Below are 21,547 nucleotides of genomic sequence, written 5' to 3'. Positions count from 1 at the left end.
GGCCGTTGCGGAGATTACACAGGCCCTCTCCCCTCACTGGTCTCCAGGCTGTGGCGCTGCCACCCAGTCAGACGTCACGCATCTCGACGAGAGTTGCCACTGCAGCCGCTCGAGCTGCATTGCCCTTCTTGCCCGTCACCCGAACAGGTCGGCGCACCGCCAGCAAGCGGCAGGCGAGCCATCAACAGAACGTCGATGAAGCGCGCACTGACGGCCTGTTTCCGTAAGGCAGGCTTGAAACGAGATCTCCCGGCCCCGCGCCCCTGCTCGGTTTCAAACGAGTAAGGACCGCGGCCTCTCTTGGACAAACCCCCGCCGAAGCCCATCAAAACAAAACACGCCTTGTGCCTGTGCCGCGGGGCCACAAATGTCCGGACTGAGGGCCGGGTCCTGCTTCTCGTACTGCGTGATGAAGTAGCCGCAGAATACATATACGGCGGTGCAGCCGCTCCCACTTGGCTCGGCACGAACTTACTTCGCTATCCATTCTTTTTACAGTCATTCTTTGCAATCTGCCCAGCATGCTGGCGCCTTCATTCGCTTTACTGCTGCTCTCTGCTGTGCAGAGCACCACCGCAGCTCTTACCAAGTCCAACCTCGAGACCCACGTCGATACCCTGGCCCTCGACTTCGAGTTCGGTCCCGTCAAGGAGGCCTACTGGACCAGCATCCCTCACCACCGCAGGACTCCCTTTGCCGTCTCGCCCGACGGCAAGAGTGCTTACCTTGCCTACCTCGACAGCAGTGAGACCGATGTCCACGTCCAGCAGGTCGACCCCACCACCTTTGCCGCCACCGGCACCACCGTCACTGTCTCTGGTGCCAAGGAGGCCGGTGGTCTGGTCGCTCACGACGATGGTTTCGCCATCCTTGTGAACGAGGCCATGCCCTCGGGCACCACCAACGCCCCTCCCTCCGACACCCCTGTCGCTGTCCTCTACCGCTATACCAGCGGCAAGCAGACCTGGAAGACCTGGCTCGGCGGCCCCGGTGTCCACGAGGCCGATGGTCTTTCTGCTTCCCCTGACATGAACGGAGACCTCGTCTACTCTGCCGAGGCTGGCTTGTACGGTGCTTACTTCGTCGTGACTGACTACTCTGGTGATGCTTCCGGCCACTTTGGCGATTCTATCGAGTACGTCAAGGAGGACGGCACCCTGTCCACCATCGACGGTGCTTCCAGCTCCTGGGGCTGCAGCCACAACACCGGTATCGCTTTCGAGGCCGCTGATGCTGCTCCCTTCGCCTCCATCTGCGCTGAGGACCAGGGTGCCATCTGGCTCAACACCGGTACCAGTGGTATGACCACTGCCGGCCAGAAGATCTCCAACGAGAACACCACCAACGGTGGCTCTGGTGAGCCCATGGGCGGCATGTCCGGCTCTTTCAGCGGTCTGGCTCGCTTCGGCAGCTCCTCCAAGTACATCTTCTCCTGGGTCTCCCGCGGTGCCAAGGACGTCGTCATCAACGACTGGATGGGCGACGGCTACACTCACGTCACCAACCGCACCAACAACCGCAACATTGCCATTTCCGTCATGAGCGACAAGAGCACCCTTGCCGGTGAGCAGGCCACTTCCACCGTCGGTTCCACCGATGGCGACAGCCAGGTCAACTGGATCAAGCAGGGCGACAACGACTGCCAGAACGCCCACGTCGCCACCTTCGGCGAGGCCAACGCCCTCGTCACTTGGGAGGAGGCCGCCAACCCCGTCTGCCCCGTCATCGCCATGGGCTGCATGGGTGAGTTCCAGGGCACCTTCTTCCAGCAGGTCGACAGCACTGGCGCCAAGGTTGGCGACGCTTTCAGCGCCACTGACGTCTACGTTGCCGGTGACATGGTCACCATGAGCGACGGCCGCATCTGCTGGCCCTACGTCTCCATGACCTGGGATGTCTCGACTGCCGTTTCCTACGGCGGTTCCACCTCCACCTCCAAGAAGATGTCTTTCGCCTGCATGTCCCTTGACGGCAGCAGCAGCAGCAGCGCAGGTGCGTCCTCGGCCGTAACCCAGGCTTCTTCCAGCACCCCGGCCGCCGCCGTCTCCAGCGCCGCCTCCAGCGCCGTCTCTACCCCCGAGGCGTCGGCCACCACCGAGGCCGCTGGCGTGATTGCGGAGGCCTCTTCCTCCACTACCCCCGTTGCCCCGGCCACCCCCACCACTCTCCAGACGCAGACTCGCTCATCCACGCAGGTCGACGTTCCCTCCACCGCCGCCGCCACGAGCGTCGCGCCCACGGCGGCCGTCAGCTCTGAGGCCGCCGGTGTCGCTGAAAGCACCGCCGCCGCCGCCACCACTGCCACCGGCGGCTGGGGCAACTGGCCTTCCTTCACCCCCGGCGCCGCCTGGCCCACCTCTTTCCCTGGCTTCGGCACCAACAAGGGCACCTCCAACACCGATACCGACGCGACCTCGTCGTCGTCGGTCGATGGCGCCTCCACCGAGGAGGAGGACGGCCCCTGTGCCGTTGAGTACGTCTACGTTTAGAGGAGATGGGAAAACGGAGTGATTTGTCTATGAGTGATTTTTGGTGTTGTGAAGGGGGGGAAAAGGCAGATGGAAAATCTTTGAAATGGAACGAGGAAAGTAACTGAACGAGGACAAGCGATGCTCGTGCTACTAGTTCAGGTACATACTCGAGGAGTTGTTCTCTGTATATATAACTTTCTGTCCTGCTCGTTCGGGGGACACATGAATATATGTACACCCAGCCGCATCGCGTCCTTTGAAAATCAGCAGCGAGATGCTTTCTCTTCTTCTTTCTCGAAACCTTTCATGTTGATTACCTTGTGCGTGATATCTTCTGAATGCTCGTACCACCAAGTGAACGATGTATGTGAGACCATGATAAACGCTTCATGAGTTTAGCTTCTTTGATATAACGAACTTGTTCCATTTCTCCTTCGATAGAGCAGACGCATGTACGAGAAAGAAATGAGAAATCAATCGTTGGTGGGCCCTACTTGTTGATGCCACAGGTATCTTTACTTCCACCAACCAAAACAAACCCACGTCCAGTAGCAACGCCCATAATGCCGCTTCAAATCAAATATCCATCCCCCCCAAAAAAAAAACAATAACAAGAGGTCTTTCAAGAGACCAAGAAGAAGGGGTGGGTTGGGGGGGAACGAGTCTTCCCCCCAGAAGTGCATAGAAGTTCACAAGAAAGGGACGAATGATCCGGACAGGGAGAGAAATATGATGACCAAACCACCCAAGCCCAAACAAGGGAGGGGGAGGGGGGTAAAGAAAGAAGAAGAATGAGAAGAAAAAGAAGACGAGCGCGAAAAAAAAAAAGAAAGACCCAAATCAGCTCGCCGTGCTCGCCGGGCTCCCCGCCGTAGCCGACTGGTCCTCCGTCGTCGTCGTCGCCGCCGTCGTCATCGAGGTCGTCAGCTTCTTCTTCGTCGTCGTCGACGACGACACCGATTCCTTCGCGTCCCTGTCCGTCAAGTCGCTGGCGTTGCTCTCCGTCTTGAACAGCTTGAGCTTCTTCCGCGGGACCGGCTCGTCGCCGCCGCCGTCGCCGTCCCTTTCCCTGTCCCTTTTACTACCGCCGGCGCCGCTCATCGGCGTGCCCTCCTTCCTGTCTCTGTCTTCCTTGGGCGGCCGTTTCGACGAGGAGCCGCCGGCACCGCCGCCGCCGCTGCCGCCCGTCTTCAGCTTCAGGATCTTCGTGCCACCCTTCTCGCGCCTCTCCCCATCGCCGTCACGATCGCGGTCGCGGTCGCGGTCCCCCCGGTCGCGGTCGGCCTTCTTGACGTAGCTGCTCTTCTTCTTGATCTTCTTGGGCGTATCGCCGCCGCCATCGTCGTCGCCATCGCCATCGCCCGCCGCCGCCGCCGCTGCCGCCGCCGCCGCCTCCTTCCTGGAGGAGCCAAGCTTGCCGGCCTGGCTGCCCGGGTTGGGCGTGCCCACCCTGCTGCCCAGCGGGGTGTTGCCCGCGGCGGCGCTGGCGGCGCCCTGCGAGGAGCTGAGCTTGGCCATGGCGTTGCGGCTGCTCTGGCGGCCGGAGATGCCGAGGCACTTTTCGGCGTGCTGGGCGAAGCGGGTGATGAGCAGGCTGCGCTTGCAGTTGGGGCACGTGTGCCAGGGAATGTACGACGCCGGCTTGCCGCCCGCGGCGAGCTTCGACAGGCTGTTCTCCTGCGAGTCGTCCCCCTGCTGGCTGCCGCCGCCGGCGCTGCCGCCGCCGCCGGCCGATGGCGTGTTGTCCTTCTCCTGGCGCTTGATCAGCTCGCGCTCCTTCTTCGTCTTGGCCATGTCGGTCGGGAACGGGTTGTTGTAGATGTCGTGGCCCTGGCGGCTGACGAACGGGTGGCGCGTGCAGTAGTTCTTGCTCAGGTCCGGCAGCCGCGACCCGACGCCCGCGATGGGGTGCTTGAGCCGCGGCAGCTTGCAGTGCGGGCACACGATCTCGGGCACCGTCTTGAGCGGGTTGCCGCGCAGCGTCACCCGCCCGTTGTCGTAGGCGGCCGCGCCCGTGTCGATGCGCACGCTCGTCGCCGGCGCCGCGTCTCCGCCGCCCCCTCCTCCCCCGACCGGCGGTGCCGACGTGCCCTTCGCCGTGGCCTTGTCCGTGTTCTCCTGGTGCTCCGCTATGGCCGCCTGCTCTGCCGTTGTCGCGGCCGACTGCATGCGCTGCAGCTTCTCCTCGCGGTGCGTCTGCAGCACGATGTCGTGGATGATGTTGTACAGGCAGTCTTCGACGATGCCCGCAGCCTGGCGTGGTTGCCGTTGTCAGTAAGCCCGCGCCGCGAAAAAATGGCCGCCCAATGACTGCGCCAAGAGGGGAGGGGAGCTCACAATGTCCGCAAAGCTGAGGCCGGGGCCTTGGGCCTTGCTGTCTTCGGACATGGTGGTTTTGTCCCGCCCGTAGTAGCACTGGAATATGCGATGGTCTCTCCGGCCAGTCGGTCGCACGTGCGCTGGGGTAGGGGCAAGCACCGAGGGTTGTCGCCGCGGCGGATGTGGCAATCCTTGCGCGGGTCGTATCGTATATCGTGGCGTCGAGTGTTTTGTCAGTCGGAAGCGGAAGCGGTATCGGGGACAACGAGCGTTTGATAGCGATTGGCGGTCCGGGGTCCGCGATCCAGCGGCGGGACGTGGACAGTGTCGCGCTTGGGGTTAGAGGAAGGAGGGTGTGTTCCGAGGTCGAGCTCGAAGGTGCCAGGTGAAAGCGAGTCCTGCGTGACCGGGGGATCTGCAGCTGGGCTCAACAGCCCGTCACGGCGTTAGGCGAGGTGGCGCGGCGTCAGCATTCCCCGTCTACGTGCGCGGCGATCACAGCTGCCCAAGTCCGTCGCCTGGGGAAGGGGAGGAGCGCGGTACGAGAGCGGGCAGGCTGTGGTTGGGATCGTGGACATTCGTGTCAACGAAAGGGTCAACTTTACGAGAGATGGCCCGGCTCGGGAAGGTTGCATTAGTGGCACTAGCCACAGTGCCACAGTTCCAAGTCCTGCGACGCTTCACGTTTCCTCGCTCACGCGACCATCTGCAAATCTCGATTGGCGCCTACTGGCACTGATCGGTATCGTCCGGAAGATCCGACAAAGACAAAAGTCTCAAAATTATGTGTTATTGCAGCTTTTCCTCTGGTCTAGACGCCTCAACTCCCTATTTATCAAACCATGATTCCCCAGAACGCCACGACATGGGCCTTTATCCCAACTAGGCCTTGCCCTTCACCCTCAATGCTACCTCTACCAGAGCCTTGAAATCCAGTTCGCGGTAGTCGCTTGGCATGTACTCTCCACTGGCAATGCAGTGCACTGTCATCCGCGGATGGAACTTCAGGCCATGAAGAAGCTTTGGTGTGATGAGGAAATACTGTGCAGTGTGTTCCTGGCACGCGATATCCACCATGCGCTCGTGAACCATGCGCTCGTTGCGCGGGTCCATTCCTTGATTGATCTCGTCGACCACTCGGAAAGGTGAGCGAGCGAGAGACTGCAGGGCCATGAGGTAGAAAATTGTCGACACCGCACGCTCGCCACCAGACTGCCGATGCGAGTCCAAAATCGAGAGCTGTTCTTGTTCACTGTAGAGCCCGGTCAGCATCATTCTTGTCTTGTGAACCCCGTGGCAACGGCTTACCGGAATTTGACTTGAATCTGGATTGCCCACTCGGAAAAGTCTTCTGCCTTGTAGATGCTGACTTGCCCAGCACATCCAATTTTGCTAAAGTTGTTGGAGAAGTCCAGGCTGATCTGTCGAACAAGTCCGTCCAATTCTGGTTCCCATTGGGACTTGACTCCCTCAATCCTGTCCTGGAGCTCTTGAAGCTCGTCGTCCAGACCGCGCAGTCTCTGCTCGGTTTCCTCAATCAGCTTTGCACGCTTCTCAAAGTCTCTGATTGCATTGGGATCGCCGCCGTGGAGCAGAGTCAAACGACTTTGGAAAATGACAATCTCCGCCTCGAGGTCTTCGAGGGAGATGACTGTCTCAATGTGCTCAACGAGCGCTGCTTCCTCGTCGCTTCTCATGTCGTTGATACGGCTGACCTCCTCTGACAACCGTTGTGCTGCTTTCTTGCATTGATCTGACTCTGCTTTCAGTCTTCGCATATTCGTCTCACGGTCCGCGATGTCCCGCTTGATGGCCTTGCTCTGTTCATCACAGATTTGGCACTCCGACTTGGCCTCTGCGAGTACAATCTCAGCCTCGTACACGCCGTGATGGAGTTCGAGCAGCGACTTGACCGAGTTAGCGTAGTCGATTGCAAGCTGGCCCTTCTTCAAGATGAGCTCGTCGGTTTCCGCATCGATCGTTTCGAGCCGCTGCGCCATCTTATTCAGCGCCTCCGTGGTTTGCGCTAGGTTAATCTCACACGTGTCTTTCCTCGTCTGCAAGCCCTCGAACTCGCCACGGAGCCTCTGCAGCTCGTGCTTCTGTTCGTCAATGTCTCGTTTTTCCCTCTCGAGCTGACTGATTGTCTCCTTGTTCGCCCGGATTTTTTCTGTCAATTCGGCGACTGCCTGGTTAAGATCATGTATGTCATGACCGATCTCACGGATCTTGCTCTGGTGTTCACGCTCGACGCTCATATCCACAGGTTGATCTGTCCAGACCCCTGATCGCCTGATCGGCTTGCTAGTGACTGACACCGCTTGATCTCCGTATTCGCGTCGGCGGGACACTTGGTACGTACGTTGTCCGGCAACCCATCGTTGAATGGGGCTAGCCTTGAGGCGTTCAAACTGTTCATCGCTGTGGTTTTGGAGAGTCACAGCGCACTGATGGAGCCTCAAACTGTCGCAGAGTGTTGACAGTACTGGGTCCGGTCCGCTCAGGTAGTCGATGATCCAGCCGCTCAGACCATATTGCCTCAAGCCATCGCTCGACATCAAAGGCTTCCAACTGTCACGAGGTCTGATGGCTTCCTTGATATGGGTCTCGTTAAGACCCATCCTCTGGAAGGTCTTGCTCAGAGTGGCAAAATCCCGACGATTGCTGACAGTAAAGGCGAGGAAATCACCCTTTTGTAGACAGGACTCGATGGCGTCGGAGAAGCGATGGTCTGTGACGGAGCAAGACACGATGGGCGGACCAAAAACTTCGCCGGTGAGCTGATCTCGGTTCTTCTGGACCCAATCCCAGGCTTTCCAGGTATCCATCGAGAACTTCTTAAGTCTGTTGGACTGTTGTCCAGCCTGAGACCGTAGGCTCTGGACATCTCTCTCGACTTCTTGCTTCTGCGCATCCAGTCTACGAATCCGCTGCAAGATTTCATCGCGTTGTCGGTTCAAGTCCTGATTCTCGATGTGCAGCTCGCGCGATGCGCGTTGCTTCTCTCGGCTTCTCTCGTTGAACGCCGCAGCATCAAACTCAGGCGTTCCTTTGTTCATCTTCTCCGTGATGGTCATGATTTCCCGTTTGAGGCTATCGCGTTGACGCGCCCTGTCCTTGTTGGCGTTCTTCTCCGCATTTTTGGATGTGTCCTTGTCATTGATCTCAGCTTGCATACTGTCCATGCGCTGACGAACTGTTTCGGCGTTACGCTCCATCCGTTCGACCAATTTTGTCCGCTGCCGTACAACTTGTTCGACCTGGTTGCGATATTCGTCTTTCCTTCTGAGCGCATCCAAGGTCGGCTGTTCCCTTAACTGAAGTTCCCTGAGTTCCAATCTGGCATCATTGAAATTTTTTTTGGCTTCTTTAAATGTGGCCTGTGCGGTTCGGTATTGAACAAAAGGTCGTATATTTTGATACGCCTGGAGTTTGTCCGTAAGAGCCTGGCGCTCTTGCATTCGTTCCACGTCGGCCCTCTGCAAGTTGTGTTTGTTTTGCAGTCCTCTTAAAAATTCGTGCTTATTGTCGCGCGTAGCAGTCTTGGTCTTCTGCTCATTCCTCATCGCCTTCAGTTGGTCATGCCAATCGTTCATGTAGTCAGGCGCTGCGGCGCGCTGCGTCTGTTCGAGCAGCTGAACCGGGCTCAATGCCGCGAATTCGACGACACGGTCCTGGGGAAGGAATTGACACAGGTTGTCAATCTGGATCGAAAAAGACTTGCACAGCCGAATGATTTCTTTATGGGTTGTTTGTTGCTCATTGAGCACGAAGGACGACTTGTTTCCTTCCCTGCGGATCAGACGGCGAATGATGGGATTCCTGTCGCGGGTTTGAGGGCCTCCAGAGAGCTCGATCTCGATCTCAGCTTCGCGTGCGCCATGTTTGACAAACTCTCCAAGTTCCTTTGCACGTCCCAGGTGTTGAGGGCCCCAACCGAGGCCCAGACAGATCGCGCAGACCAACGTACTCTTGCCCGTGCCGTTTGGACCGATGATCATGTTCAAGCTGGGACCAAGCTGGAACTCGGCGGATGTGTACGTCACGAAGTTGGTGAGCTTGACACGGACGATCGACCCCGGCTGGTGCTTCAGCGGTACAAGATCGTCACTGCTGCTGCCTCCACGGCGAGGTTGTGAGCGGTAACTGTCTGGGAGGACAGGATCATCGGATGCCTTCAGACGTTTGTTAGTCTATGTCACCCGGCAGTGAGGCCAAAGGCAAGCGCACCTCAGACACGTCGTCGTCAGTCCTGGGACGCTTCGCACTTCTCTGCGTCTGTGAAACATAGCTGTCGTTGCCGTCTTCATCCTCGTCTAATTCGGAGCTCAATCGGCGACGCGCCATGTTGCATGCGAGCAGGTGGAACTGAGGAATGGGCGCGGTGTCGTCAAAGGTTGTAAGTGGAAGCGATGCTTTGCCGACCCGCGTTGAGATTCCGAGGACGCGACAGTCGCGCGCCGCGTGGTGAGCAGGGGGACGTGCGCCCCGACGGAAGGCTCAGATAAGATAAGATCCCCAGGACTTGGGCCCAATCACATTGTGCTGCATGCACCCCTCAACAAACATCATGAGATGTTCTTTCGTTCTGGATAATCCAGCACTCAGGAAGGACGCTCTCGGTTACCGCGGATGATATAGTAACTGTCATGCATTCCCGATACGTAGTCTGCATCTCTAGAACTCAGCGCATGCCTTCCTTTCCGCGCCCGTGTGAGCTTGGCTGTCAGTCATCCGACGTTTCTGCTGCTCTTGAACTTGTGGTTCTTGTTCACACTTCAGATCAAACGTGCACCGCACCAAAGATACGCGGTCATCGAAATAGGATGAGATTGCTATTTCCCTTCCATCGCCGTGGAAGCCTGACTTTTGCAAAGCATCGGGACAAGAAACCTCGCAAGCAGATAACTATTTTTCTGCTCCATGTCCTAAATTTCGTTCCTGGCCTGTTGGGTTGTGCATCTACTCGACGTCGGCCTTGCCCTCGAAGTTCTCGCCCGCAACGAGGTCGGGGATGTCATCGTCATCCTCGTCCTCCTTCTTCTCGCCCTCACCCTTCTCCTTCTGCATGCTCTGGTAGCTCTCGGCGAGCTTGCGGAGGGAGGCCAGCGAGTCAGGGCCGAGCTGGTTCAGGATACCGGGAACAAGCTCGGTGAGCTCCTTGTCTTCACCGTTGCCGTAGATGGCGAAGGTGTTGGCCGGGACGGCGGCGTGGACTGCGTAGAGCGTTAAAAATGGTCTTGAGGAATCGACACCACTCAACCCCGCAAGCTCAAATCCCGGCATGACGCCAATCCAGAGCTAAGGGACCAGCGCAGCTGATCTGGAACTCACCCTTAGGTGCCGCAAAGTGAATAACGTTGCCATCGCTCTTGAACATGTTCACCTCCTCGATGGCCTGGATGGGCTGAACGTTGAGCTTCTTCAAGGCGCCCTGCAGCTTCTTGTCGTCACCACCAGAGCCCTTGTGGACCTTCTTGACCTTCCTGCGCGGGGTACCCTTGCCTCTATCACGATCATCATCCGTCAGCAGCTTGTCCCAGGTCCGTTCTCCAATGCGAAGTCACCGAATGACGTCTTGGCGCTTCGAAGCGGGGGGCGCGTCTTGTTGAAGAGCAGAGATAGCTTACCCTATTCACGTCATCGAGTCAGCGGAGCTCTCGAACCTCGATGTTGCGTGGCGAAAGCAATTTGGGGCGGTTCCTAGCGGGGACTTCACTTACCGATGCGCACAGAGGCCTGCATCCGCGCGAGCTTGGCCTGATCCATTATTGCGGTTTGTGTGTGGAGGGGAAGGTCGGGAAGGCTGGAGCTAAGCGGACCTGCGTCAGCGGTCGCAATCAACGCAGCGGGGCGCGAAAGATGACTCGGCGAGCATCGCGGGCGAGCGTAGAGCCAGTATCAGGGGTCGAGCGTACCTTTGCGTGAGGATGAGACGGGTGTATTGAGGTCGCGAAGTTCGTGATGGTTTCAACTTTCGGCGCATTCGGCGCCGTGTGCGGGCTCGCTTAGACGAGCAAAAACACCATCGTCTCCCGATCTTGGAGGGCGGCGAAGACAACGCTTCTGCCATGCCCTTACCACAGCACGAAACATAGTCTCCGATCGCCCGAGACGTAGCATTGCCACCGTCATCGAAATGCCCCGACAAGTTTCGTGATGGAAAGCCACCCGATGCACCCCCGGCGGTAACCGGCCCAATGCGCCTGGCGACGACGCACCAACAGAAGCTGTGCGAGGGATGCATGTCATAACGCAGCAAGCAACGCACAAATCCCACGTCGTGGCAGCTCATCACAACCATACGCACGGGGAAGGCAGTCTTAACCGGTCCAGCTGTCTCGCAATGCGTGTTCTTCTTCGAGACACGATCCCTTTGCTCTCATGTTGTCACCTCTACAAGCAGTCAAACACGTTCACTTGGAACGCAACACGGGCCAGTGCCAATGGAATTCGTATGCTCATAGGACCCAAGCTAACGCCAATGCAACGAAAGAGTCCAGGTGCCGGTGGCATGTCAAACATGAAGTGAATCAGAGACCACGTGCCTTCTGCGCGTACTCCATGCTTCTCTTTGCGCCGGCGCTGCCCAAGTGCAGGTCGGCAGCAACCATGCCGACAATGAAAACGCTAAAAGCCACCACCAGTTCGAACATCCCGGACGTCAGCCTCGGAAACTGCGGAAGACTTCCTGGACTGGTTGAAGCGGATCTGCTCGTCGATCTCAACAAAGGCGGCGGCGGCGCTAATGTTGAACTGAGCAGCGAGGTAGAGGGCGTAGCGGTTGCGGTATTGATTGGTGATGTTCTCAGTGGAAGGGCGTCGAGCTAACTCAACATAAGCACTGATCGGCGCCAACGCTCTGCAGCTAATTTTCTTACCCGTTGTGGTGTGAGGATTCAGAAGAGGAACGTTGCGAGCCTGCTCGGGAGAAGAGGACGAAGCCGGCGTCAGGATTATAGAAGGTGTAGGAGGCATTTAACGGGTGGGGGTGGTGAGAGGTTGATGGGAGCAAGAGGATGCTATCCGCCGTGGATTGGAATCGACTCACTTGAGGCCTCAGCAGACAGCCTTCGCGCGGCGATTATATAGTCGCGATACGACAACACCAGCAGCATCCAGCGGTGAAGCAAACGTGAGGCGGAGCTGGCTGGCGACGAAGCCGGGGAAGGCAGTATGGGGGGGTGAGGGAAAAGGCGTTCCTGAGTCGGGTAAATCACGCTGCTGATCTAACGCAGCGGGTGGAGGGCACGAGGAGCATCGTGAGCGGAAACACGGCCCCCGGCGGGTTAGCGATGCTCTGCCTCATGGCTCTGGCAGGTGGACGTGTGGCCGTTGGCGGGCAAAAACCACGCACCGGCTGTAGCCGAATAAGGTGAGGCTTGGCCTGGCGATCTGGCGAAATGGCTCATCAGCTTCACAGCTCAGGCTGCAGCACGCATTGCGTCAACCGTCGCGTCGCTGATTAAGGTTTCCGGGGAGCCTGGGGATGACGGTATGTATGGCCGGCACAGGCCCTGCAGTCGCGCCCCACCAGGCCAGCGCTGGACCAAGGCCGGTGCAGAGCCTCAGGAGTCACTCAGCCCCAGCCCCGTGAATAATGGCCGCGCGATTTGAATTCTGGCCGCCGCGTGCTCGGCCGATCGCCGCGTTCTAGGCGGCGGCGAGGTGGATGCGGGCGCGGCGCCGGCAGTGTGGCAGCGGTGATGGCAGCCATGATGGAGGGCGGCGGCGCAGGCGATTGGCCCGCCTCACTGCCAGGCCCGCCGGTGGTACGTCGTCGGTCGTCGTCGGTCGTCGTTGCTGGTCGGTGTACCTCTGGCTCCGGCCAGCCCTATGTTTCTGCATCCGCAAGGCGTCGCACCGCGCGATCGCCATCGCCGATGCCCGCGCCGCGTCCAAGTCAACGGGTTGCTTTTCAGCCTGCCGCCTGCGACATCATCTTTTGGCCGGTAAGCCCGCGCTTGCATGCAGCACCACCTCCGGCCTGGCGCCTGCAGCCGCCTCGATCCGCCGTCATGCTGGGCGTGCATTGCCGTGCGTGGTGCATTGCCCCCCGCACCGCGAGCCAGACTCCGACTACCCGTCTAGCCTGAAGGTGGTGGCAATGTCAGCGCCTGCTGGGGCAACTCGAAGCCGTGGCTGCGCAACACCACAGCAGCTTATCCCGGCCCAGTAGTATCCCCCCCCAGCGCCCAGCGCCCGGCGCCCCTCCCGCTCCGGCCCAACAAGACGGCCACCCTGAGCCAGCCTGAGCCAGCCTGAGCGCACATATATCGCGCACCGCACGCCGTCCGCGAGCCAGAAAAGCGCAGCACTGCCACCCTCTGATCGCTTCCGGCGATCCATGTGCCTGGCCTCCCGCACGGAACCCTTTGAATCTCCACCCGGACGCCCCCGGACTACCCAGCTGATCCCGGCCGTCGGCCAAACGGGCTTGCGACCGCCCAAAAGCAGCAATCTGGGCAACCTACGTACCCGCACTAGTCTCCTGGACTCGCGTCACTGCCCATCTCTGGCTTGATCCCTGCTCCCCTCGCCGTCTCACCATCTCCTGGCCGTCACGATATCGATAAAACCCCCGCCGAGCCGCACCTCTACCACCAGCTCATACCCGCCCGTCTTTCAACTGCTCTAATACACGCCGCCCTCTCGCTTTCCCACCCCACCGCCTCGCCAATTTCTAATCACACCACCACCACTCCGTCAAAATGGCCGGCTCTACTTGCGCTCCCGGTTGCTGGTACGGCAAATACCTGCGCCAGAACTGCCCCTACTGCTCTGCCGGCAACCAGTCCGCCCGCACCTCGTCTTCACGAGACAGCTCCACCCGCTACCAAAGTAGTGGAGCGTCACAGGACCGCCGGGGCAGCACCCAAACAAGTGGCGGTTGGCTCTCGTCCCAAAGGAGATCCTCATAAGTCATGTACTCTTAATGGTAAGCACGTCACACTGCTCCCTACCGCCAACCACATGCTAACAAGTCTGTCCACAACAGTTTGCCAATTGTCTTCCTCACATGCAGCATCCATACCAGCTGCATACGAGGAACACGTCACCTTAATCACCTTCGACCTTCAACGCCATGTATGACTATATCGACCACCTATTCCGGCAACCATTACTGCTCGGCATCTTCTTCCCTGCATATCCGCCGTGGTGGAGTCACGCTGCAGTCGGCAGGCCATAACCTTACGACTACTCCATTATTCTTAATCGCCACACCACGGACCGATATCCAACCTTAATCTTATTCGACCTTAATTTCCATCATCTATCAACCTTCCAACTCTGGGCCTACATCTGGCCAGAGATGACAGCCGAAAAGGCTCTTCTGCACCAACCGCGCGCGCCATCAGATTGTGCAAGGAACAAAAGTCCTAGACATACAGGCTGGAACATGGGCAACGGAGTCAAGCAACCAAAAGCAGCAAGCTCTCGGAGTAAAGTTTTGGGGCACTGGTGCTTTCATCGCTTTGCAAGGAATCATTGTTATCCTCTCAGCGAATTTGTCGATTTGCTTTCTCTCGGTCAAAACTTAGCGTGTAGTAGCTAGGGCGTTCCCGGTGTTCCTGGAGTTTATTCGATCCCCGGACAAGGGACGAAAGGGTACATGCTGGGGGAAATTGTGGCTAAATTTAGTCGCTTATCGTCTTTGCTCCATATTTTCCGGTCTTAGCTCAATGCGAACTGTCGCTCGACCCTAAATCCTGTCTCCTGAGTGATGCATCGGAAGAGGTATTCTCCCGGAGTAGTGTCGCTGTGGCTGGCACCGGACACATGCGCGGTTCTTTCGGGACCTGAGTCCAGAACGGTCTCTGCAGCCCTGCCAATCTTTACGAGCATCTTTCCGGTAAGTCAGCTGAATACAAATAGTGCCCGTGCTTGCGTTGTACGCTGCCGTTCCTGACGCGCGCGTGGCCCGCACGCCCCTGGTGAGCGGACACGGAATAATCTCACCACCATCGGACCTTCTTGCTGGCGCTAAATTTAGACGTCGGACAGGACGATGAGTGGTACGTCCGGAGGCAATGTAGTGTGCTTTCTCGTTCTGCCTTGGGAGACTGGCCACGCATTCCGCCGTACTACTGACGTGCTGCATCTACAGAACGAGATAAAGAAATAAAATGTGCAAAAGCAAAAGCTCTTGAATTTCCCGATGACATACCCGCCGGTTCCTTAGCCTCCCTTTCAGCCGGGTTCCGGCTATTACTGCGCATCTCTCGATTGACTCTGATTCGGCCATCTGCGATGGCGTGCAACAAGGCTACGTAGTGTATGTTCCATCGCATGCAGCCAACCGCTCGTTTTCAGCCGCGCTCTCCTTTTCTTCCTTCCACGTGGTGGCGCCGTTAGGCTGGGAGCCACATCGCCTCCACTGTCTCAAGGCACTTGACCGCGCCCTCGATCTTCAGCGATGAGCCAAAATGGAGCTAGTGCGAAAGTAAGGTAAAACAGCTCTCGGGTCCTTGATTCACGTTCGCATACTTATAGAGTAAAGTTACAAAGAAGACATGGCCGTTGCTAACCTGTTTGGGCTTTTTTTTATGAGAAGGACTACGGTACAGGTGCGCCGTTTGCTGGGTAGCGCCTTTGGCCTTACTCGCTCCCAAAGACGCTAGTTATGCGCCACGTGCTACCGTACGGGGTAAATGGAGTTCCCCGCGTTCACATGGTAGCTTGGTGGCTTCGAATCGATATCCTTTTGAGCGCAGCGTCAATGCTCTGGCATCGTCGGCCTCACGGGCGAATCGGAACGCTTCATCCAGTGCACTTCTGGGAAAGCACAGGTCCAATCCAGCGCACCCCATCCCTTTCGCCCTCCCCTTTTTGTGTGGCTTTTCTTGTGTCTCGGCGACTTCAAGCGGTGAATGCCAAAGCTGTAGCCCCAAGTACGTAAAAAGGGCCTTCTACGCAATACAGCACGGAAGATAGAGACTATATAGTGCTGTCTTAAGGCATAGTCATCTCAACTGTCACGGTCCAACGCTTCATTCATCAACGGGCCCCATTGAGGGCTAAACTCGCAACAGGCACGCTTCACTTCAACAACACCACTCGCTCAGTGCATAGTAGAGTTAATATCGCACCGAATATCTAGACACGTCTGCATAGCCAGGGCTCGCAGCAAGTGCAAGCGGATTGTCAATCTATCAATCAATCCCAGCGCAAGCTTGGCCGATTGATTAATCAACTTAAAGACCCCTCCTAGATTGCAATCGGACCCCCGGACCCCGCTTGCGCTTGTCAATTAGATCAATCGCGAGCCCTGTGCATAGCTAGCTATATACAAATACAATAAGCTACTACAAATAAATAGGCCCCTTCACTATCCATACTGGAGAATATTGTGCCTGTTCTGTGCGTCTTGGTCCCGAATCCATATATCAGCTCAACTACTGGCGTCGAACCGAAACCGTCTTTCTTTTTTTTTTTTTTAAACAATCAGCTTAATACCTCTTTAACGCGCCCAGTTGCTCTTTAAGAGCAATATTAAGGAGCATAGAGTAAACTTTATTGGTTGTAGATTAGGGGGTTCAGCGGTGTACATAATCACCAGCTGATAGTATTATCTACTCTTCCCACTAACCAGAGCGCTGCTACAGTAACGTCTTCATGTTTTAGATAAGTATATTAACAGTCTAAGCGCAGTGTTATTACTTTACACAGCCATACATATCAGTCTACCCAACTTCCGTGCTCGAGTTGTTAGCTCTTCGTCATCACGTTCCTCGAAGTATCGGGGCATGCAAACGGAATGCCTCCTTTCCATCAGGGACATAAGGTGTATATGTTGTATAAGCCAGAAACCGCTATTCAGAGTCCATGTCAGTTTAATTCCTGCCTTTGCAGGCCTTGCACCGGGCGTAGTGCACTAGATAACGCCAAGCTCTACATTTCTCCCCTCACTTTCGTCGACGATCCTCAAGGAGGCTACACAGTGAGGTCTAATCCCTGTCAAAAATCATTCTATATGTCTTTCCGCCTTGTCAATTACAGAAGTGGCTTTGGATCCAAATTGAAGCCAGCGACCGACGGCCTATTGGGTTCAATCAGGACATATCCGGGCCAGAGAATGAGAACTCCGGAAGAGTCATTTTAAAGGGACTTCCAGTGTCCATTGGCCATGAGCTAAGAGGCTTTTGATCGTCTTATAAGCCGTATAGGCATCGAACCCTTCATCCTTCCCAGCCCCAAGAAGCAAGCGAGAAACGGCGTAAATAACACCTAAGCAAATTATGGTTTACCTTGCACGTGACTATTTGGGAAACCGACATATCTTGGAACCTTGGGTTCGTAAGCTTTGGCGGCCTCTGTCATCGGAAGAGCAGTGGTGTGGCGTGGAAGACTGTCTGGCGGTGGAAGGCAAGTTGTGACACACTGTAAGCCATCTGAGCCTTGAAGAGCAGGAAGCGGAAATGAATAGTCCCAGGAGAGCATGTGTTTGGAAGCATGTATGACAGAATGACTGCATGAGAAAGAGACAAGAATTAAAAGTAAAGTGTGCCGTCATGGAAACACCGAACTCGGGACGGATGCAATTGCAGGCATGAATGGAGGATGAACATGACACGAAAAGCCACCTGGCTAGGTTGGTGTCAAAGGGAAGCGGAGGTTCAAGTAGGCCTGCAGTAAGAAGTGACGTCGGTGCCAGGACGCTTCATGCACCCCGCGGTGTCGCACAGAAAGGAGCATCCGCCGCACTAGCCTGAAGAAAAAGGAGTTCGGTGAAGCATGAGAACGATGACGGATCCCAGATCGATCTCGAGGAAAAAGTGGGCCTCGCTGACCACGACGGCAGGCCGGTGACAAGAAGTGCAACGGTGTACGTCGACAGTTGGGTTATGAGGATTTGAAACGTCAGTGAGTCCGTCTCTTCAGACTGGCGATCGTGCAGCATCAGCGTCAGGCTGACGCCATTGTGGCAATTGGAACGACAAGTGTATGTATGTATGTATGGTGTACTGAGTTGCGTCCAGACGATTTTGCTCGGTGTGGGTGGAGCACAGTCGAGGCTGATGAGTTGGCGACTCACCGGTGCTCCTCGTGCCTTTGCGTTAATGCAAGGCTAAAACAGATTCGTTCGGCCGTCGAAAGTCGAGGGAGGACAGGGGGGTGGGTTTTGGCCGAATGCAGGATCCGCTATGGTAACAGCATGAGATGCTTCAGCAGCAGTCGTAGAGCGAGCGATACAACAGCAGCTGACAGAAGCAAAATATGGCGGGTGGCATGCCATACATAGGCCGCCAGGATGTCCGTGCCTTTTCATCACGTCCGGAACCGGGTCCAAGCGTCGACTCCACGACGGTGATCTGCTGTGCCATTGATCCGGGTACGAGCGGCAGAATCTTTCTACCAAGACGTCGTGCCCCTGAGCCGAGCAGATTGTGGGGACGGCGGTCGAGAATTCCTGACAACACTTCGCGGTGATGTGGCTACGCCGCCAAAAGGAAACCAAGAATTGCCGTATTTGGTAAAGCTGGCGCCTCAGTGGGGGGAGCGGGAGGGCGGCTATTGGCTGCAGCGCGGCGTGGCGAGTCGCAGTCGAAGCTTTGAAGAACGTCTTCTGCAACGCCGTCGCCGTCATTTTACGTTTGTGCTGCGTGCCGGACGCGCGTTCGCCGCGACAACAGCCTGGCAACGGCGCGCATTCCGCGGCGGCAGAGCAGAGACAACGAGCAAAGAAAGCCTCCCGGACCAGCTGTCTCTGGACCCACTGTTGTCGACTTCCTGGGCGACACGAGCGGAAAATCCGGTGGCGGCGGGTGTGACGTGCTGCAGGACGGCTGCAGGGCGCTGGCTGGGGGGACACAGCGCGGCGCCGGCCAACGGCGGCAGGTGAGAGCAGGGTGGAGGGTTGAGGTCGAAAAGGCGAAAGGGAGCTGAAGAGGGATGGGCGTGCGGACGGAGCCAGCCCGGTTCGTCCTTATCGTGCCTGTTTTGGCGCTGGGTGGAGCCTGGTCGAGCCTGGTCGAGCCTGGTCGAGCTGAATGCGGAGGGCAGGCGAGAGCAGGCGAGAGGCTCCTGCCGTCGCTCCAACGCACCAGGCCGTGACACAGCCTCGCGTAGCACTGGATTCCACTCTGCGCCATGGCCCCTCCGCAGCCTCGCCCCGGACTTGAGTGAAGCTTATCTGCCCTGCGCGAGATATAAGTTGGCCGGCCGCGCTGACAAGCCACCTCATCCACCACCTACCGTATACCTGCCTCGCGTGCCCGCCCCTCGTCGCACCACCGCCCCGCTTCCCGGATGCTCGCGCGATCATGAGTGCCAAACGCTGGTCCAGCTACGACACCGACGCCTACCGCCTGCCCTCGGGCATCACGCGCATTGGCTACGACGACGTGTCGCAGAAGTATCTCTTCCGCGACAGCTCCGGCCAGGAATACACCAGCGCCAGCGGCTCCGAGTACGGCAGGCTGGAGAAGGGTAGGTAGTCGCCCTTATCTATGCTCTGCCCGCCCCTTGACTGACATTGCAAGTACCAGCCGGCTGGGACGGCGGCCCTCTTCTGCCGCGCGCCGCCCGCACCGGCAGCGAGTCGTCTGCCTCGACCGGCCTGAAGAGCCCGGCAACCGACTTCAGCGAGATCCTCGGCGGCCTGGACGAGCAGGAGCACGACGAAAAGGAAGAGGAGAAGAGCAAGCCGCTGCCGTTCCTTGTCCTGGTAAGCGCCCGCGGGTCGATCGCCTCGCAACCGGCATGGATCAACCCTACTGACACAACACCGCCAGAGCTCCGTGCTGTCGTTCAAGTCCAAGCTCAAGACGCGCCAGTCGCGCCGGGCGCACAAGGACTCGGCTGTCTCGAGCGTCGTCTCCAAGGAAAAAGACTACATGTGAATGGTGCATGGTGGCTGACGCCGGCGAGCAATGGCGCTGCGGCCCCTCTTCACTTCTGCCGGGTGTGTACCCGACGATTCTTTACGATATCCTATTTAACGGCCTCGGGCGGGACCTTCACCTACGAGATGACGACTTAGCTTAGTTATCAATAATGGACCATGCTTCTTTTCTTTCATCATCCCATCGACCAAGTGGAGAGGCTAGTTAGGCGCTCCCGTGGCTTCCGTGAAGACGGGCGGAAGGGGCCCGAGTGCAGCGCCGACCAGACACGCAGATGTGGGGCGCGGAGAAGCTTGGGCAGGGCACGGTCCCGGCGCTCCCACGATGTCATCATCTTGATCAGCATCTCTGCCTTTCTCCGTCATCACCCCAATCCCGGTCTCAGCTCGGCCGTTGCATGTTCAAATTGTAGCCGGTGGCCGTCTCCTCTGTCCAGCCTCACCGCCAGTTGCCAGACCGCATCCTCGCCATTGCAACCATGACCTCGGCCTGCACCCCTCGTGTTTTCATAGTCCGCCACGGAGAGACCGAATGGTCGCTGAACGGACGACACACGGGCTCCACCGAGCTGCCGCTCACGGCCAACGGCGAGCGCAGAATTAGGGCTACCGGCAAGGCCTTGGTGGGCCACGACCGCCTGATTGTGCCCAAGAATTTAGCCCATATGTCAGTTCCCATGCATCGGAATCCTCCCGCTCCTATTTTAATCTCGACCTTCACCATTGCACTCCGTCTCCTTCCTGTACCCGAGCACTAGCGACCCATCACTCACATCTCGCGTGTTCTCGCGGCGCCGCCCTAAACGGCGCGCCAGAGATGAAAAAAACGCCACAAACTACAGCTATGTGTCCCCACGCAAACGCGCCCAGCGCACTCTCGAGCTCCTCTCGCTAGGCTGCGCGGAACGCATGCCGTGGCAAGAGCCGGATGAAAGCAACCCCACGAAGGAAATCCGCACCCATGCCCACATCCAGGTGACGGACAAGATCCGCGAATGGGACTACGGCGACTACGAGGGCTTGACCAGCGCCCAGATCCGCGAGCGGCGCGCTGAGCGCAGCGAGGGTCCGTGGGACATCTGGAGGGATGGGTGTCCCGGTGGAGAGTGAGTCCTTTACCGCCGTTTTATTCTTCCTTCCGTCCGAGGTTTAGCTCCCGTTATTTTTAATCGAGAGGATGGAGTGCATGCATCTCACTCCGTGCCTTTTAAGGCTGCGTCGAGGAGCGGGGAAACGGCGCAGCGTGGGCGTTTTCTCGAGCCAATCGGGGGCCACTGCAATGTTCTAGACCGCTGACTGGAGGGGTTGTCGCATCAGGTCGCCCGAGGACGTAAGTAAGAGACTGGACGAGCTGATCGATGAGATCCGGACGCGCTTTCATGGGCCGGCGGTCGGCAAGGCCAAGAAGGACGTTGGCCCGCACGACGTGCTTGTCGTGGCTCATGGACACATACTGCGCGCCTTTGCTGCGCGGTGGATTGCGAGGCACGTGTCGGACAACCCGGCGCTGATCCTAGAAGCCGGTGGTGTGGGAACGTTGAGGTGAGTCTGATCTTACGGCAGCTGGTTGCGTTTGGCTGACTCGAATTGGATACCAGCTACGAGCACCACTCCATCGACGAGCCTGCCATCCTCCTCGGTGGCGCGTTCGTAGTGGACGTTGTCGAGAAAGAGCAAGAGGCGAAATAGAGGCGACAGAAAGGATGGGATCAAAGATTAATTAGATCTCAGCTGTTCATAATTTACTCGACGCTGTCCCATGCCAGGTCCTGCGGCACCAGAGTTCACCCATCCTCGAGCCAACCGCTCACCCTAACCATTCTTGGGTGTTTGGGTCCCGCCCGGCCCAGCCGGTTTACACCCAGGGGAGAAAGAAAGCCACCTAGCCGTTGAAACGCCTTCAACCCTTCAC

The 21,547-nt window shown here is 57.7% G+C and overlaps 7 protein-coding genes across 7 annotated transcripts; 3 read left to right on the top strand and 4 right to left on the bottom strand.

The window, feature by feature from the left end:
• Positions 1-521: 521 nt before the first annotated feature.
• On the top strand, positions 522-2,489 carry BKCO1_1600027 (muc1 extracellular alpha glucan glucosidase-like; the record flags this gene model as incomplete). The annotated part of the gene is made up of 1 exon (XM_020271475.1): positions 522-2,489. The coding sequence occupies one exon, from the start codon at positions 522-524 to the stop codon at positions 2,487-2,489; it is 1,968 nt and encodes a 655-aa protein (XP_020131796.1).
• Positions 2,490-3,311: 822 nt separating this feature from the next.
• BKCO1_1600026 (transcriptional activator) lies at positions 3,312-4,859 on the bottom strand (the record flags this gene model as incomplete). The annotated part of the gene is made up of 2 exons (XM_020271474.1): positions 3,312-4,724; positions 4,809-4,859. The coding sequence occupies 2 exons, from the start codon at positions 4,857-4,859 to the stop codon at positions 3,312-3,314; spliced, it is 1,464 nt and encodes a 487-aa protein (XP_020131795.1).
• An 813-nt stretch (positions 4,860-5,672) lies between these two features.
• BKCO1_1600025 (structural maintenance of chromosomes 5 smc5) lies at positions 5,673-9,137 on the bottom strand (the record flags this gene model as incomplete). The annotated part of the gene is made up of 3 exons (XM_020271473.1): positions 5,673-6,042; positions 6,099-8,965; positions 9,021-9,137. 3 exons carry the CDS (start codon positions 9,135-9,137, stop codon positions 5,673-5,675), a joined length of 3,354 nt encoding a protein of 1,117 aa, XP_020131798.1.
• A 615-nt stretch (positions 9,138-9,752) lies between these two features.
• BKCO1_1600024 (nascent polypeptide-associated complex subunit beta) lies at positions 9,753-10,559 on the bottom strand (the record flags this gene model as incomplete). Its single annotated transcript, XM_020271472.1, has 3 exons — positions 9,753-10,006; positions 10,125-10,340; positions 10,514-10,559. The coding sequence occupies 3 exons, from the start codon at positions 10,557-10,559 to the stop codon at positions 9,753-9,755; spliced, it is 516 nt and encodes a 171-aa protein (XP_020131797.1).
• An 861-nt stretch (positions 10,560-11,420) lies between these two features.
• Positions 11,421-11,768, bottom strand: BKCO1_1600023 (uncharacterized protein; the record flags this gene model as incomplete). The annotated part of the gene is made up of 2 exons (XM_020271471.1): positions 11,421-11,617; positions 11,672-11,768. The coding sequence occupies 2 exons, from the start codon at positions 11,766-11,768 to the stop codon at positions 11,421-11,423; spliced, it is 294 nt and encodes a 97-aa protein (XP_020131800.1).
• A 7,286-nt stretch (positions 11,769-19,054) lies between these two features.
• Positions 19,055-19,633, top strand: BKCO1_1600022 (carbohydrate-binding module family 50 protein; the record flags this gene model as incomplete). Its single annotated transcript, XM_020271470.1, has 3 exons — positions 19,055-19,220; positions 19,280-19,458; positions 19,526-19,633. 3 exons carry the CDS (start codon positions 19,055-19,057, stop codon positions 19,631-19,633), a joined length of 453 nt encoding a protein of 150 aa, XP_020131799.1.
• A 481-nt stretch (positions 19,634-20,114) lies between these two features.
• Positions 20,115-21,324, top strand: BKCO1_1600021 (phosphoglycerate mutase; the record flags this gene model as incomplete). Its single annotated transcript, XM_020271469.1, has 4 exons — positions 20,115-20,302; positions 20,478-20,741; positions 20,953-21,177; positions 21,234-21,324. The coding sequence occupies 4 exons, from the start codon at positions 20,115-20,117 to the stop codon at positions 21,322-21,324; spliced, it is 768 nt and encodes a 255-aa protein (XP_020131802.1).
• Between the last annotated feature and the right edge of the window lie 223 nt (positions 21,325-21,547).

Source organism: Diplodia corticola (genome assembly GCF_001883845.1).
Source record: "Diplodia corticola strain CBS 112549 chromosome Unknown scaffold16, whole genome shotgun sequence".
Lineage (NCBI taxonomy): Eukaryota > Fungi > Ascomycota > Dothideomycetes > Botryosphaeriales > Botryosphaeriaceae > Diplodia > Diplodia corticola.
The sequence above is the reverse complement of the archived record's forward strand: the minus strand, read 5'-3'. Positions and strand labels throughout refer to the sequence as shown.